General features: G+C 26.0%; 1 protein-coding gene across 3 annotated transcripts in view; it reads left to right on the top strand.

The window, feature by feature from the left end:
• LOC114126340 (neurotrimin-like) overlaps positions 1-17268 on the top strand; it is a 168711-nt gene extending 151443 nt beyond the window's left edge. Inside the window, exons 4-11 of one of the 3 annotated variants that reach the window (XM_050207818.1) lie at positions 2044-2165; positions 2797-2947; positions 5095-5192; positions 10222-10396; positions 10581-10777; positions 10897-11137; positions 12795-12842; positions 13105-17268. In XM_050207818.1, coding sequence (XP_050063775.1) covers positions 2044-2165; positions 2797-2947; positions 5095-5192; positions 10222-10396; positions 10581-10777; positions 10897-11137; positions 12795-12842; positions 13105-13226 — 1154 coding nt within the window. In that variant the 3' untranslated portion in view covers positions 13227-17268. The remainder of the gene's footprint in view (positions 1-2043; positions 2166-2796; positions 2948-5094; positions 5193-10221; positions 10397-10580; positions 10778-10896; positions 11138-12794; positions 12843-13104) is intronic. The other 2 variants (XM_050207820.1, XM_050207821.1) reach the window with 2 other exon arrangements.
• Positions 17269-18474: the final 1206 nt, after the last annotated feature.

The following is an 18474-nucleotide window of genomic DNA, read 5'->3' on the forward strand; positions in this document are numbered from 1 at the left end:
CAACAGACCATTATTCAAATAATAATCCCTTAGGGGGCATTGTTGGCAGTTTTCCAGAGAAAAATTAACGATAAACGTTGTTGCGTCGGCGGCGGTAACAGCAATGTCTTTGTCTTAGTCGTCCCGACAACCGAATAACACGTAAAGTTTATACTCGCACGTATACACGGCATTTTAGTTAGACCGACCGACGTTAAAAACTCGAAATAAAACGATCTACAAGTGTTCTTCGGCTGATTAAAAAAAAAAAAAAGCCTTCTACCGTCGTGCGTAGTTATACCCCCATAACTGCTGCACGCCGTTTAGAAATGTTAAAATTAAGGAAATATAAACCGATTGAAGTTACGATCGTAAATGCACGCTCAATGAGTAATCTTGTAAAAGTGATGAGGTGAACGACTCAACGAATAGTTTAGATGGTATTCGAAGCGAAATATATTAATAACCGAACAAATGTTAGGCTTAATATCCATTGTTAATAATCGATAGGCCTTTGTATTTCTCCCTTAAATCCTACCTTTGTCTGTTTGATAATGACGAGCAAACCTTGCCGATACGCACGTTATTATTATCGAATTCAAGGTGATTTAAGGTACCTACCTCTCTTTCTCATGTTAATTACATTTAAATAAAATAATATACCTAAATCAATAATATACTTACTGTAATCGCCTATAACATAGCACATAAAAGTTTATTTCAAAACAATGTTTTACAAGGCTTAAATTAAAATAATCGATGAAATATGTATATGAAATATTACCCGTCGGTCGTCATTATCGTTTTATTTCGATTTAGTCTCTGTCGTCATCATAACTGTTTTCGATCGGTAACTACGTTTTATAACTAAGTATAGTTATTATTGTTACCGTTTACTATCTGATTTCGGTTATTCGTAATACTTTTTCATACCTATTGTAACGCTTCAATGCACAAACCTACACCACCGTTAATTTTCAAACTGCATTATTTGTACACGTTCAAAAGGCGTGTTTTGTCGAGTTTCGGAAAGTTTAAATCGCTTAAGTCAGAATAGAGGTACACTCTATTCATTGTAGATACTGTAACTTGGTTTCGCCCTAATGAGGTATCCACGTTCGATAGTATATTTTTTTGTAACACAGCGGTCTTAGTCTTAATCGTAGTATATACTTCTAGCGGAAATATGAACTTTGAAGTGTTATATTTCATACAAAAGTTAACTATTTTAAGAAATATGATCAATATTTTGCCAGTAAAAAAAGACGTGTCATATCATAATTTGAATAAAATTCTTCATTCATTTCAAAAATTTAGAAATTTAAGTTTAAGCAAATGGGTTCAGAATATAATACTATTTTTTGAATATATATTTTTAGTATAAAAATGTCTTTTATTATATCGTGTATTTATGTATGTGAAATATTTATAAAAGTTCTAATACATCAAAAAAAAAAAACATTATTAACTATATAAACTAAATTTGTAAATATTTTACACACACTCTACACTTACAATAAATTGTACTGTAGTTCTACACTAACCACTATTATAGTGGTGGCCAAAATGACAAAAATTATGTGACACTTGATTTCAGTTTAGAATTTAGTCTACATCCACATGGTGCTTTAAATTAAGCAACAATTTAGGTCGGAGCAATTATTTTAGTCATCGTCGAATATACATTTTTTATATATATATATATATAATATAAAGCCTTGTTATTTATTTTTTCTCCGCAAACATTTTTTCATATAGTGATATTATCCTGGCATCATTATACGAAATATAAGCCATAAAAAACTTCGTCTCATAAGATTTTCTATTATACGGTTATGTCGATAGTGCGAGGAATTTGTAATTAAATCAGGTTCTTTGTTCTTAAATTTTAAGACCACTATTTTTTAGATCTAATTAATTTTACCAAACTTTGTATGCAACTTAGTCATTCAGAAATATTCGCAATATATACATGTCTCGAAGTGTATTGATTTCTTTATGGTTATATTGTTATGAAAATAATTATATTAAACTTATAATATACAATTTATGTTTATGTTACAGTTCCATCGAGAATTAAATCGGTTACATCGGGAGGAAATATCGACACTAAAAAAGACTCTATGATCAAACTAAACTGCGAAGCTGATGGAAATCCTGTTCCTAATATAACATGGACAAGAAAAGTAAAATATTGTATAGTTATATTATTAACAATTAAGTTTTTATTTATTTATTACTTATTAAGATTAGGCGAAACATTTATGAAATTGCTTAGATTAAATTTAAAAAAAAAATAACAAATACAATTACTGTTATTATTTCAGAACTATGAATATAAATTCTTGAAACTATGATTCTAAATAAACAATAACAGTCTTATGAATAGAAAATTTTACTTCTCTTCAATATAGCTGACAATCTAGACATTCTAGACTGACACTTAAAAATAAGTGCACTATTAAAAATAACAATTATTTGAAAACTGTGTTAGCTTACTAGTAATCTATGGTTATAATGAAAAAGCAAACAGATTGAACAATAAATCAAAATACTTAAAAAGTTTTTAAAATAGAATCCATTCAAGAATAATTTCATACTCTTCTCAATTAATTTTGAGTGAATTTCACAATAAAACAAAAATGACAAGCTTAATTAAATCCGACGAAATGATACTTCTTTGCTGATTTGAAACATTGTTTATGAAATCGGTCACGTTGAAGGAGATCCATTTCAACAGTTATCGTGTTTCACTACATCGCCCATCTTTTACTAAATAATTATTTTCACCCATTAACTTCCGTTTTAACACTTTAGAACAACGTTCTTCCAAATGGCGAGAGAAATGCAACTGGCGATACATACATTATTCAATCGGCCACTCGTCACGATGCCGGCCAGTACATATGTACTGCTTATAACGACGTCGGACAACCAGCTGAGCAAACTATTACAGTTAACATTCTATGTGAGTATACTTAACATTTCACAAGCATAACTAATATCTAACTGTAACACTTGTTAAATAATAAACAGATACAACTCAAATCTTTCAATTATTCGAAATTAAAAATCATATTATACACTGTTTTACACCATTTCGTGTTGAACAAAGCAATATAGTTATACATAATCGTATTATTTTATGAATTTGTATTTCGTCAAAAACAGAACACAAAAATAATTAAACTTTGGATGTTCGTTAATAATATTCGTTAATCTTCCAGGTGGTGCTCTCTCTTAAAAGATTAGTAATTTGTAAATTTTACAACAGTCCAAATATTAAATTGTAATTATCGTACACTTATCAAATATTATTACATATTTTATTGTTTAATTTATTATCTAAATTTACTAATAAAATACTTATTAATATAGGCAGTATAAATAATAAAATACAATTGATAAGTTCATAAAATTGCTTTTATTTAATTTCATAAAAAAACTTCAAAAATACTCTAAAACGTAGAGAACAACATTTTCGAGAAATACCCATGACCATTGGTGAGATAATGATTAATATTAGTAAAAAAATAAAAGTACAAAAGTGTTGTATTTTTTTTTTTTTGTCCGATGGAAGGTTAAAATATGTTTCATACAAGGTAATACTATTAACCATTGAATAATATATGTTATTATTATATACTATTTTATTTTTACTATATTATGATTAAATACATAAATATTACATGGAAAGAGAAAGTATTGAAAAAAGTATCACTTACGATCAATTATAACACCCGCATTAAAAAAAAAAAAAAAGCCAAAAATGCTGCAACCTATAAATTATAATAAAATAAATATGTTTTAAGTATATCTTCAAATATTCCTATTATTATTATTTATTGAACGTGTACTCAACTTAATCTCGATCAATGTATAAAATATGTTGCCAGGTACTTGGATACATCAACGTTGATAGGTTATAGTTTATATAAGTACTCAGTTATACGTTTTATTTATTTTTCATTATTCGCAGACTGTTGAATGCTTTATTCACATATATTAAATTACCATTGTCTAAGCACATGATAAGGGTTGTGCACATTCCACTTCTGTGCGCATTCCCCTCGCGTACGTCTAAATAATGACGCATACGTATATTAAAACCATACGCTCGTTCACTGAATATCTTCGAGTTAAGTTTAGCTCATATTTATCAGTAGAACTGAATCGATTATTATTTTGTAAACGATATATTATCTACTCTAGAGTAAGAAAAAAATAATAGTTTGCATTAATTGTAGTATGGAACAATGAGCTCGAAATAATATTTTTTTTAATTTCGGTTACCGACTTTTATTTACTTATTTTTGTTTCAATTTAGATTTCGAAAACCGTTGTTAATTATTTTCGATTTTAATTCGATTTTCATATATATTTGTTTATTGGTGGTTTTTTACCGGTATTTAAATATGGCATTAAATAGGTACCTATTTCTAGCTATGTCTATTACTGTATAACTGTGTCTATTAGTGCCAACTGTAACAAAACATGGCTTATTTTTAATTGCAAAATATCCAAGTTAATACAAGAAGATAAATGTATTGTTATTAGCGAAGTATTAAACTTTCACCGTATTTATAAATTTTAAATGGCCTATATGTAGACTCTGCAGGGATAGAGTACTTTATTTTGTTATCTTTTATTTTTCATCACACACAAATACACACATTATTATTGTTTAGTTCATAAAAGAATCTAATTACAAATCCTCATCCCAAAGAGTCTCTGTTCTGAAATAGTCCTCAATTAAAGATAAGTATACTGAATCTTCTAATCCTATTGTTTAATAAATCCAATTATGAACTGACAACTTTTGATGGCACTGGGGCTATAAAAATAGTTTTTTCAACTCAAGTTAATATTTTAAGACTATGAAGATAAAAAAAAAGAAAAGAAAAACTATAAAATCAAACTCTTGTCCAATAAAATTTATATTTTTTAAAAGAGACATTGTTAAACTTGTATAATTTTTACAATATGAACAAAAATACAAATATTTTTTGAACTATTATGATTTATTACTGTTCTTAATATCATTCGTCAACAATTGGTATTTAGTAAATTAATTGCATTTAATATGCATGTGAATTAATCATAATCAATTTTTAGATCCTCCGGAGATTGAAGTTGAACGTGCATGGGTTCATTCTGGTGAAGGAAACGAAGCACTGCTAGTTTGCATAGTCAACGCTGAACCACACGCAGAGGTAAATTATACAATATTAATACAAAATTATAAGATGAATGATTTAACATGGTACCAACATTTACTTGAATGGTTTTATTTTTTAAATTTATGCTATCGGCACTTGTACTTCAATTTTCGTTTAATTATTTTAACGAATACGCTTATATATTATTATAATAATATATATATATAATTAATTATATAGCTACTGTGATATTATGTAAGATGGATTGAATTTTTGTAAGAACTAAAACAATCAGTTGTACGAAATTATCTTTTCTTTGTAAATTTAAAACTTACATAGACAATCAAGTAGATATAGTTTTGTGTACAGCAATTAAGTTTGGAAGTGGTTTGTTAACATCATTAGTTATTTTATAATTTACAGTTTTTAAATATCAATATTTAAGTATAAATATTATTATTAAATTAAATATAAAAAAATACATTTTATTTTCGGTCTTTATTAAAATTGAAGGTATCTAATTTAAAGTTCTTATTGATTTAAATATTTTAAAGTATAATAAATTATTAATTACTATTTTGATTATTCAAATTATTCAAAATATCGTAATATTAGGTTTAAAGTTGGAGACGTATTAGTAGATGATTATAACATATATTTTAGGTTAGCTTGTCAGGACAAATATGGGGAGTTATATCATATATTCTACGTTTAAAAAAAAATCCACATTTTTTAATGGGGTACAACACATCGAGCCAGACACACAAATACATATAATTGGGGCAAATTAACTTTAAGCTGGTATACAATGTATACATAACACTCAATATCACTTGTTTTAAAACAATAAAAAGTAAAAAGGAATTCATAAACATACTGTCCATTCGGCGATACTTGATGTTATATTTCTATGTGATGAATTTAGTAATTTAAAATGTAATACAACGATACATTTATGTGAAGATATTCGAACAAATGTTCTATACTTATCTGACCTTATGGTTTTTTACAGCAGAAATGTATTGAAGTCAACATACAATTCAGACATGTATAATATATTATACTATTAATTTGCCGAAAACAGCAATTTTTCAGTAAAACCATTTTACTTAGTACAGTCTATAGTTAAATAAAACGTTTGTTTTTTTTTTATGTAGGATATCGATTAGAGAAACCTACAGCAATAATTCTTTCGTCATTATCATACTTAAATAAATAACAATATAAACATATGCGATTTGAACATTAACAGCAGTCAGTATATATTATAATTAATAGTACACGTTTAATATAACTGTTAAACGTACCTGCTTTTTACTTTGTATTATAACTCGTAAGTCGAAAACTTTTGACGAAACTCACAGGACAATTAGAGAGCGAACGAACTACTAACTGCGACATACCTCGGGGGGATTCAGTGTGTTGACAAGACTGTGCTCAGCCGTAGTTCTTCTCGGCCGTTCATTGTTGCATATAGTCTTCCGTACGTCTTCACTTTCGGAAATTGTGAATTGGTCCCTTCCGGCCACCTTAAAATTACGAATTTTGTCGCTGAAAATCACCACACGTCGAGTATTTGTCACTGTTTGTCTCGTTGTACACCAGAAACTTTCTCACGAACAAAAAGTCCTAGGAAAAAAATGACATTAGTTTATCTTGTGAACATTAATTATATCAGCAAAAGAACCACATACAATATATTTGATATCAGGTATATAGTATTTACTCACATACAAGTATTTAATATTTTTATATTTTCTGAAATTGTCAACCTTTTTATAGCTTAGTCTAGTCATAATATTATCTCCAAACAGTTCATTCAAAAACAAAAGTATTATATCTTCTTACCTATATGTTATTTTATTAGAATAATGCTGATAAATCATTTTATTTTCATATTTTTTTCTGGATTTTGGATTGTAAATAGCTGATTTTTAAGTACTATAGGTAAAATTAATTGAAATTGAATATAGGTGTTGTTGAATTAGTCTTTGGTAATATTAAGAAAAATATGGTAATAACTAATAACATAGTTTAGCAGATAAAGTATAATAATATACAGTTATTATTTTTGTGTGGGAATGACAATTGATTTGAATTTTAATGATTATTTTATGTTTTATAAGGGATATGAGGGTAATATTTTTATATACCACTATCTTTTTGAGATCTGATTTATTATATGCGTGTATACAATTATATTAGAAACTAGAAAGGCACACATATAATATAATTATATACCTATATTATTTCTCGATAAAAAATTATATAATGTGTCTAGTTATTTTTATTTATTTTTCACTTTAATGTTTATTTCTAGGACTTGAGGGTCGTTTTATCGAATTGAGTTTGATTATTGATATTTATACTTTGATATACACGTTACTTCGATGATAGTTTTTGGATATGGTAAAATGTAAGTTGATGGTTTAAGTTAATCGTTAAAGGAATTTTGATATAAATTAAATGTATAGGTTACAATAATGAGATTCGTTGTATTAGCATATCAAAGGCACCGTAATTTATCGATAAACACTCTACAAACAACATACTATATTGAAAAGGCTCGTTTATAATTGATATTCAAATCTTAATATATTACGAGTATTTTAAAGTTTGTTTTACGTAATATACATAATATTGAAATTGAAATTAAGGCGTATGTTTATCAAATGAATAAATCCTACGGCACGTGAATAATGCTTAGTACGTGATTAATATTATTCTATATTAGAGTCAAATTTAATATAAAATTTACTTTGGTATATAATAATTATACAACTACAGGCTATAAAATAAGTTCAAGATTTTAAGTAAGGTTTTTTAGATTATAGGTATTATATAGTATATATATTTTATAGAAGTTAATTTATTAATAACAGTATCAAACAAATAAGAATATAATAGCTGAATTCACTGTCAATTAGTATGAGTTATGCGTAAAAATATTTTTATGATCATTGTTTACTGTTTACTTATATGTATCACAAATATACCACTATTTCTGAATATTTGTTTGACTTTTCGTAACTAAGATGAGAAAAAAATGAAAGTATTGGTAATGAAATTTTAATTATTTAGAGAGTAGTAAAAAAATCTTACTGCGGAATTGCTTGCTTTTTGTACGCTACAAAGTCATTTGTATTAGTTTGATGAAGGTGGGGGTCCATCTTTTTTTTTGTATTCAACAACTTACTGCTGTAGAACGACAAATTGTTTAATATGGTCAAAAACATATATTTATGCTCTTTAAATATACCAAATACCTAATATACAGTATGTCCCAAAAGTCCCGTATCACCCTTAATATCTCCATGTAAAATCACTATATTTAAACGCGGTTTTTTTTACAGTACTAAGTATGAAAATTCTGATTGAATGGCATAAAATTCATTTTTTTTTTTTTTAATTCAAAAATTTTCAAAAAATTTTTTTACGCATTTAAGAATTTAAAATTTTTAAGATAGCCATTTTGTTGAACATATTTTTTAAAACAGTTCAAAAAAAAAAATACTAAAATTAAATAAAAATTGACCAAGTTAGAGCAAGTTATGTTTTTGAATAATTGGTAAAAAAATCAATTATTGTTTCACATTTCAATAATGAAATATCTAATTTCAACACACGACAATACTTTTGCATTCAAAATTAAAGTTTTGATTTGAATAGAAATAAAAATAGCCGTGTTATATCGTTTGCTGAACAGTGAAACTGGTTACCTATTTTTAAGTATCAAATCACGTAATTATCAAGTAGATATATGGGAACAAGGGGTCCAGTGCTTTGGCCACCCAGGTCTCCCGATTTAACACCGATGGATTTTTTTTTATGGGGTTATTTGAAAAATCTTGTGTATCCGTCGTGTTCATTGCCTGATCTTCGTCATAAAATTGAACAAAATATTCAAAATATCTTACCCGAGACATTAGGAAATGTTAAGAACGCTTGGGTCGAAAAACTTCAACTCTGTGTTGCAAATAATGGAGGTCATTTCGAACATTTATAAAAATAAAAATGTAATGAATTATTTTCGTTTTTATGTAATAAAATCTTTTTTCTATTAGCAATCAAGTTTAAAAATATTATCTGAATTTTAATTTTAATCTTTCCTAAAAGCTTCACTAATAATTAAATGTTTACTGATTACCATTAAAAACAGCATACCTACATAACTATTATTACAATTATTTATAAACATACTCTACTCAACTAGCTCTATCTTTATTATAAATCGCATTAATTATAACTGTATGATTATGTCCAATACCGTAACTTTAGGTTCACTTCATGATAATTAAAATACTTAAAAATAGGTAACTAGTTTCACTGTTCAGCAAACGATATAACACGGCTATTTTTATTTATATTCAAATCAAAACTTTAATTAGGAATGCAAAAGTATTGTCGTGTATTGAAATTAGATATTTCATTATTGAAATGTGAAACAATAATTGATTTTTTTACCAACTATTCAAAAACATAACTTGCTCTAACTTAGTCAATTTTTATTTAATTTTAGTATTTTTTTTTTTGTACTGTTTTAAAAAATATGTTCAACAAAATGGCTATCTTAAAAATTTTAAATTCTTAAATGCGTAAAAAAAATTTTTGAAAATTTTTGAATTAAAAAAAAAAAAAAATGAATTTTATGCCATTCAATCAGAATTTTCATACTTAGTACTGTAAAAAAAACCGCGTTTAAATATAGTGATTTTACATGGAGATATTAAGGGTGATACGGGACTTTTGGGACATACTGTATATATTATGTTGTGTATAATTTATAAAAAATAGGTACCAACTACCAGTATACCACACAATTTGTAAATACAAATTGACAGATTAGTTGTTATGAGTATACAATTATATAAATTATACAATTTAGAATTTTCGTTAGTTACTAATCATAAGATATGCGTAACCTAACCTAACCATGTGATATAATACTATAATATAGTTATATCATATTAGGAAATTGTGATTAACGTGGATATCAGTAATAACGATTAGAACGATTATTTTATTATTTTTATAGTTAAGTTTAAAAAGAATTAATAAATTAAAACTTATGATATTTTTTCAGGTGTCTTGGTATAGAGATACATTGAAGTTAGACACAAACGAACGTCGCATAACTGAAGTTAGAGGAAGTAGACATACTCTTATAGTGAGAAAAGTGCAGGCGAGTGATTTTGGAAATTACAGCTGTGTGGCCGACAACGTCGTTGGAAAGAGCAGAGCTTATGTCGAACTTTCAGGTAAACACAAAATATCAATTAAAATAAAGTTTTATTTTATTTTCCGGATTTGGAATAATACAAAAATAATAAGTGTATATCTTTTTTTGCTCTTTAATAAATAATTAATCTATAAATTTTAAATTTAACAATGTCTACAATATAATTATAACCTTGTAATAAATGTCTATTTTGGTGTCTCTAGGAAAACCAAATCCTGTAAAAATTAATAGCAACAAAAACGGACGGCACCAAAATAATTACAACATATCTTGGTCGGTAGACAGCTACACTCCCATCGAAGAATTTAAACTTTTCTACAGAAAAGTTCCACTTCCCGACGAGTCACCCTTAGATACGCGGACGCAAGGCCAATGGCCAAAGAAGCCCCCTACTCGAAACGTGAGTGAAACAATAATATAACATATATACGATTTAAAATAAAATCAATTATTGATCTCGAAACCGTCGAAATATTATGTTATATTGAAAATATTAAAACTGAGTGCTAATGTTTTCAGCAGGATAACGAGGGATACGCCGGAAGTCCGATTTACGGCTACAACAGCATGAGGAACGAATGGAACGATGTGATCCTTCCAGCCGTTCCCAGCGAACAATTCACTCACCGCATGGCTTACAACATCCGCGGATTGGACACCGCTTCCGAATACGAAGCCAAAGTTATGGCCAAAAACCGATTCGGCTGGACCCCAATGTCTGATGTATTCAAATTCGTCACCTCCGCCACACCAGAAATCGGTAAGAAAAAACGTTTTCAATAACTGCCATATAATGGTTTTATTTTATTTAAAAAAAAAAAAAAAAATTAAACAAAACAGAAAAACATCACATTTGTTCATCTTAACGCAAGTGAACATACTATTTTCAACTGTATATCTACAAGTACGTAAAAGACCGCAGGACTTAATATTGACATAAATCGTTTTAAATGACAACATCGTTTACAATATTTGAACTTCAAATTATGAGCTCAACTTAACAAAATAATGTCAAATTCGTTTTATATAATATTATTTTATCGAAATTATAAATATGTCGTAGAAAATATTAATTATTTAATAACAGTGTAACATAGAGTACAAAGTATATAAAAAAAAAATAATTACGTTGTAAGTGTATCACGTAAAAGTTTCACAATGCATACAAAATACTATATTATTGAGACGATGGAAACTTTACAATAGTTATTATACGTAAAAGATTTCGTAAAATGTCGTCTGTCAGGTTTTCAATATTTCTAAAATGTTCCGTATTGCGTGCTCTGTGCGCGTATGACATCGTGTCTCGTCTAAGGGTGTGCTTAATAATTCACCACCAGAGCGCCCTCCTGTATTCGGCGTTCTGACAAACGTCTATGTAGAGAGTAAAAATGTACGAGTGGGAATTCAAATACACTCTGTTAGAAAAATGAAAATATGATTGAAAAACTTCTTCCCATATCACCAACACGTTTGCTCGAATAAAACCTTAAACTATTTATATAAAATAATGGTGTTGCAAAAAGGATTTACCTATATATTTTTTTTTATTATTTGATGTTTTACCTAGGATGCTTTACATCGAATATATGTATTATGTATATACTATATATTATATAGAAACGTCGTATTTTGAATTCGAGTTTTGTGTACGACGAAAAAATAACACATCCCTAGTTTTAATATCGCGATTGTATAATAAAAAATATTAAATAATATTCGAATAGACGCTTATTTTATACTACTACTATTAGAAAACATTGGAGTATTTATATTAAAAAATAATTTGTAATACGAGGTAAAGAAATATAGCTCAATATTCACTTAAATATTGTGAACTTTGTATTTGCTATTATTAAGAAATTCTAGACATTTTCTAATATTTTGCATATTTTATTTGATAATAATTAAATAATTCAAATTCTCGTTTTGTTGTTGTTTATAACGAGTAATACAACAATTGCATGCTATACAAGCGTTTTGAATGTTACAATGTTTGTAAATGTGTATTTACTTTTTTTTTTTAATTTATTAGGTAGTTAATAAATTATATATAATATATATATACTTAATATGGCGTGTTTGCATGAAATACTACTAATTGCTTGATTTTATGCAATACAACACATTCGAAAAATAAAATTAAAAACAAAAATGTATGACGTGTATTAATTGTTTAATTACCAAGCACTATGGCGGCCGACCGATGGGTCCAAGATAAAGAACACATAACTTATGACATAACCAAATTATTTAAATGGCAGCATTGCTTACAAACAATTCATACCTTTAACATGATTATAATATACGACCACAAGATATATTTTTATTTTAATTTTTTATTTTATTTTATTTTTTATATGCATGGTTTTTATTTTTTGTTATTATTTTTTTTTTTCATTGGCTGGCATGAGTAGCATCAAATCCAAAATATCAAGCATCCTATGGTATTTCAATGACATCAAGTGTGTATTTATTATATTGTATTATTATTATTTTGTAATTTTTTTATTTTATTATTTTCACCACTCGATCAACGTTCTACTGATAAAAACAAAGTCATATTTACATAAATGCATGGTATATACACCTTAAAAATGTTATGTTTCGTATGGTGTTTGCCCATGTTCATCGATACCACTTCTTGTGTATTATATAATATTATATTATAAATAATAAAATCTTATATTATGTCACCGTGCTTACAATATCACATTTTTTTTTCAGACGCCGAAGCCCGTGATCTTGGATCAACTTCTTCATATAATGGATTCACCAAACGCAGTTACAACGTCATCATATTCGTCGTTTTCAACACCCTGTACTTTGCATACAACACCATTGTTTAAATCCCTAAAAACCTTTAACCATCGAAGCAGTGGCATGAATGTTGTAAAACAGGGCGAACAAAAAAATCCATAAGGGGCATTTCATCTTTTAAACTTAACTTCACATTATTTATTTAAAAGTCATTTCCATTATCTGAATTGTATTTTTATTTTTTATTTAAAAATCAAAAAAAATAGGGGGAGGGGGAGAATGAGGGAATATGCCACTGTTTTTACGTTGTGATTGAACAGTAAACAATAGGTAAATAATTTATCACCCACAGAAATAAAGACACCTCATTTAGAACAATATAAACCTTCCGATCTAAACGTAAACATTTGAAATTCTCCACGAATTTCGATTACTTCCATAATTAAAAATAATAAAAATAAAATACACGATTTAGTATAAAATAAAAAATATTGAGTACCTATAGATTAGAATATCAAAAAATCCATTCAGTAAAAAAAAAAAAAAAATGGGCATTATTGGGGAAAAAAAATATTTTAACTTTAAACTATTATAATATTCACATAAATTTATTTCTAGTCTCTGTAGTATGATTTTCTTAATAGAGTTCATAAATTTAGTTATTCCAGAGTAGTCGATAAAATTATAAACTGTGTTAAAAAGCTATTTCTTTCTGCTAAAAAAATCTGGTAACATATTTGAATTTCTATTAATTTAATTTCCCAACCTAATTTTCAAACTTTTGTTCACAAAACCACGTTTAATAATATCGATTTACAGTCATATACAAATAATAAATATGATATTTTTCCTGTAAAATTATTTAGTCCATTTACGGTATGCATTTATCTCCACTTAAGTGTAACGATGATGTGCGAGTCATAATGTTGAGAAAAAAACAAAATATTGGAGAATCAACAAAAAATTTCGTTTGCATCAGAAAAACAAAACTGTGTAGTGTAATTCTCATATTATTATTGATATTAGTCAGATATTTTATAATTTAAAAATGAAAAATACGATATATAATATATTTACATTATTCAGTACCGGTTCAAATTATATTGTACTATTTAAAACCAACTTTCAAAGGTACAAAATTACAAGTTATCAATACAGTTAAACAGTAAATTAATGCATGCCTACAGTAGACATATTTTTACAGAAAATATATGGTTACTTAAAAATGCTTTTAAACCAAGTTATTTTTTTTGTTTGTTTTTTTAAAAAAAATAATAATAAGTTGAACAAATATTAGAAAGTCGTGCCAAATTATCCAAAAATTAAGTTCTTGAATAAACAAAATACAATATTTGTTTGTCTTCATCACTGTGTTTAAATAAAGTTTTATTGTTAATATTCTTCAATATAATATCTGTAAATTAATTTTAAAACTATAGCACTTTAAATTTATAAATGTATGCGCGGGATAGCTGTTTTATTTCCCTATATAAAATTCATATAATTTAACTGTCTTGAAAATATAGTTAATAATGATTTTGGATCGCTTTTTAACATACATAAACATACAAAGCATTACTGAATTATTTGAAATGGATGTCTAATTATAATATCTATTGAATATGGTTGAGAAATTACTATTTTTCAGTAACTCAAATTCGAATAAAAGTAAATATATTAATATTATTTCTATAACTGTTGAGGCTCATAGATTATTAGAAATCCGTTATAATTTACAGTATATTTCGCATAACATTGTTTTGAACATAATAATAATATACCCGTAACTATTTTATGTGTTTAAAAATTAGTTTTAAGAATTCGCACTTCATGAACATTATATATTAAGTACACATATTATTGTTCACGAATATTATACTATACATATGATCATCATTATCACATAAGTATTATTATAGGACTGTAGACGACAGTAGTTTAAATTAAAGCTTTAGGCATTTTGTAAATAGAAACATTGTATGTAACTATCATCAATAACATAAGTTTATGAGTATATAACATAAAGAACGTGTTTAATTCTTAACAAGAACATTTATGATCTGTAATTGACTTTTTACTAGTTAAAAAGTAAACTGTTTGAATGGAATTTTGCCGCATTTATTTAAAACGTATCTACTTTTAAATGTTTGCAATATCGACATAGCAAATGTTCGTGAGTACAACCCTGTATTTATGATCGTTATAGCAAATATGCGATCGATATGATTAGTTGGCATTGATCATAATTTCAAAATAATTTAATTTATATATGTACATTGTACAATTAAAATTAAAATAAATTATGAACATTTGTATGAAATAAAATGTTTTGATAAATATTTGAAATGGATTAAACAAATAGGCTGTTCGCGTTTGTACGAGTTTGTAAAAATTGCATTACGTTTGAGGTAACGGTTATAAAATATCGTAATGTATTTGGGCAATGTTTTTTGATATGGTGTAATATGTTTGGACAATATTTTAACAATGCATTTCTTCTATAATTTTAATACATTTTGGGACTGTACACGAATTTTTTTTATAATATAAAAACTTTAATAATAATAAACCCACCCAAAAAAATATTCAAAATCACAAATAAAACTTAAAAGACGTACCGTTTAAAATTTTTAATTTAATGGATTCGTTAAAATACATTTTTCAAACCGTTTTCTAAATTTTCTTCTTGTCCTAACGCATTGTACCATTCTTGCTCAAACATATTATTGATAACTCGACCAAACACATTTCTCTTCTTATGTGGGTAAAAAGGTAATTCGCCCAAACACATTACGCTTAAAAAAAATAATGTATGATAGCCTACTATGCATCAAAGGAAAACTGTTTTTTTAATGGTTAGGCATATGATTATTTATATTCTTTGAATTGTATTGATGAAAAACGAGATTTTTGAGATGATCGGAGGGGGTTTTTTTATCACATTAAACTAGAGTATGTTAAATGATATTTAAGTTGTTACAATTGTATAAGTCATTAATATTATATGTTACAATAGTTTCATAAATTATACTTAATCAATTTTGAAATATAATTAGTGTGTTGATGTTTTAAATGTTAAATTATATAATTATTATGAGTATATTATACACATTATTATTATGAATGTTATTCTTATATAATTAAATTAAACATTAAATTATAATATGTTAAAGTAGAATACTATACTTAATACTACTAATAAATTTCGAAACACACCTTATTATACCTATTCATGAACAGTATTTACAATTTTTGTTTAATAATAATACATTTTATTTCAAAACACTTTTGATAAATTATAATACATCTTTTGTTAATTTATGAATTTAATTTAATTGGCAGAATATAATTTATGATTGTTTTATATACTTTAAACGCATCTAAAACATTATTATGAAATACATTAAAGAAAGTTGCATGATTAACCATATGATACCCAAATATTTTTACAATTTAAGTGAACATGGAAATAATATTTTATTAAATTGTTTATGTCCATAGTGTTAGAAGTATATTATTATATTATCTACTACGAAAAAAAAAAATACATTATGTCTAAATATTAGAATTAAGGAACTATTAAATATTTTTTATTCAACTATCTATCCCCCTCCTATATATTTCTCGTTAAATAATAAATTCTTCAAGATTTGTTTGTAGTTTTTTAATTTTAATTTTATATAATATACTCATTTTAAAATAATGGAAACAATTTTGTTTTTTATACATATGCATTTTACCTTTTGTTTTTTTAAATCTATGGACATTTTGAATAACATAACAATAAATTATAAGTATTATAATTAGTGGTATAATCATTATTATTTTATTATTTTTTTTTATCTATGTGTACCTAAAGACTTTTTGTTGTTAATGTAATAACTATTACTGCTATTTCATTTATTATAATATGTAATTTTTTATTATTATTATTATTATTATTAATTTTTAAGAATACTTAGTGAATAGTAAAATAAAATAGAAGTAGGTAATGTGTAAATAATAGTTACCTACCTACTTAGTAGTTAAAAATTAATATTTAAGACTATTAAATTATAGTCCTTAACCTATAATATTATGATATAATTGATAAAATATTATTGAATAAATCTATCAGAGTGAATATTCAAATGTGTATGTTATTTGAGTGTGATGCTCACAATTATGTAATAATTAATAATATTTAAAAAAAAAATAAGGTTTAGTCATACTTCGGTAACATTGGTTTCCAATACAATCCCCATAACCGCCAATAAGATTATAATTTTAAATTTTAAGAAATGTCATATACATTAATGTTATTACTATACCTGCAACATCAGAATAGTATTCTTATCGTCTCAGAAATATGCAGTGTCGTGTAGTAACGAAACGATAATGTAGCTACGTTACTTGATTTGCAACGTGTTACATTATTTTATTAGATATATTACATAGTGAAAAACTACTGTAATATTATTCGTTATCGTTTTAAATTATTTCGAGTAATAGGTACCATTTAAAAATGTCAAATTAAAAATAAAATGTTGAAAACAATTATTAATGTCTATACTGGTATTGGATATTGACAATATTATATCTACCATAAATATCGATAAAATTTAATTAATTAATTAAATAAAAATCTATATACACATAATACATACTATTTATGTATTTATATACATAATCTAAAGTATCGAAGCAAGTTTGATACACATTTTATGATAATTATTTTAAAATTATTATGACTAGACAAGTATAGTCAACAATTTGGACCCATCATAATATTAATATAAACCATAAACAAAAATAATTAAATAATATTGCCAATTTAATTCCTGTTATAGCGCAAGTAATATATCGTACTCTTACAGTACACGATTTAAACAAAAATAGTTTCTTGAACTTTTTAGTGGCTCAATAATACAAAAAAAAAATAAAAATCAGTATCATATTAAAGAATATGTGTGTTGTGACTTGCTACGTATACAATTTTCATTAGAAACATCTATATAATGAAAGATGAAGAAGGTAAACAGTTAAAAGATATCAGTATTTATAATACTATTTTATCGTGCCGATTGTCTTCACCGTGATTATTTGACTCATATCATTATGATAACGAATCACAGCATCTTTTTCGTAGTTATAGTATTTTTTATATAAACCTTATACTACATATCAACTAAATTACTACAATTGTAAAGTAGTCAGGTATAATAATTTATGTGATAACGACACTATAATATCTAGGCTTTATCTCTAAAAATGGTACAAAGTATTGATTTTTTTTTTTTTTGTCTTTTAATGTTATAATATATAAAGTTGAGAACAAATAAACAAAAAAGACTTAAA

Source organism: Aphis gossypii, chromosome X, assembly GCF_020184175.1.
Source record: "Aphis gossypii isolate Hap1 chromosome X, ASM2018417v2, whole genome shotgun sequence".
NCBI lineage: Eukaryota > Metazoa > Arthropoda > Insecta > Hemiptera > Aphididae > Aphis > Aphis gossypii.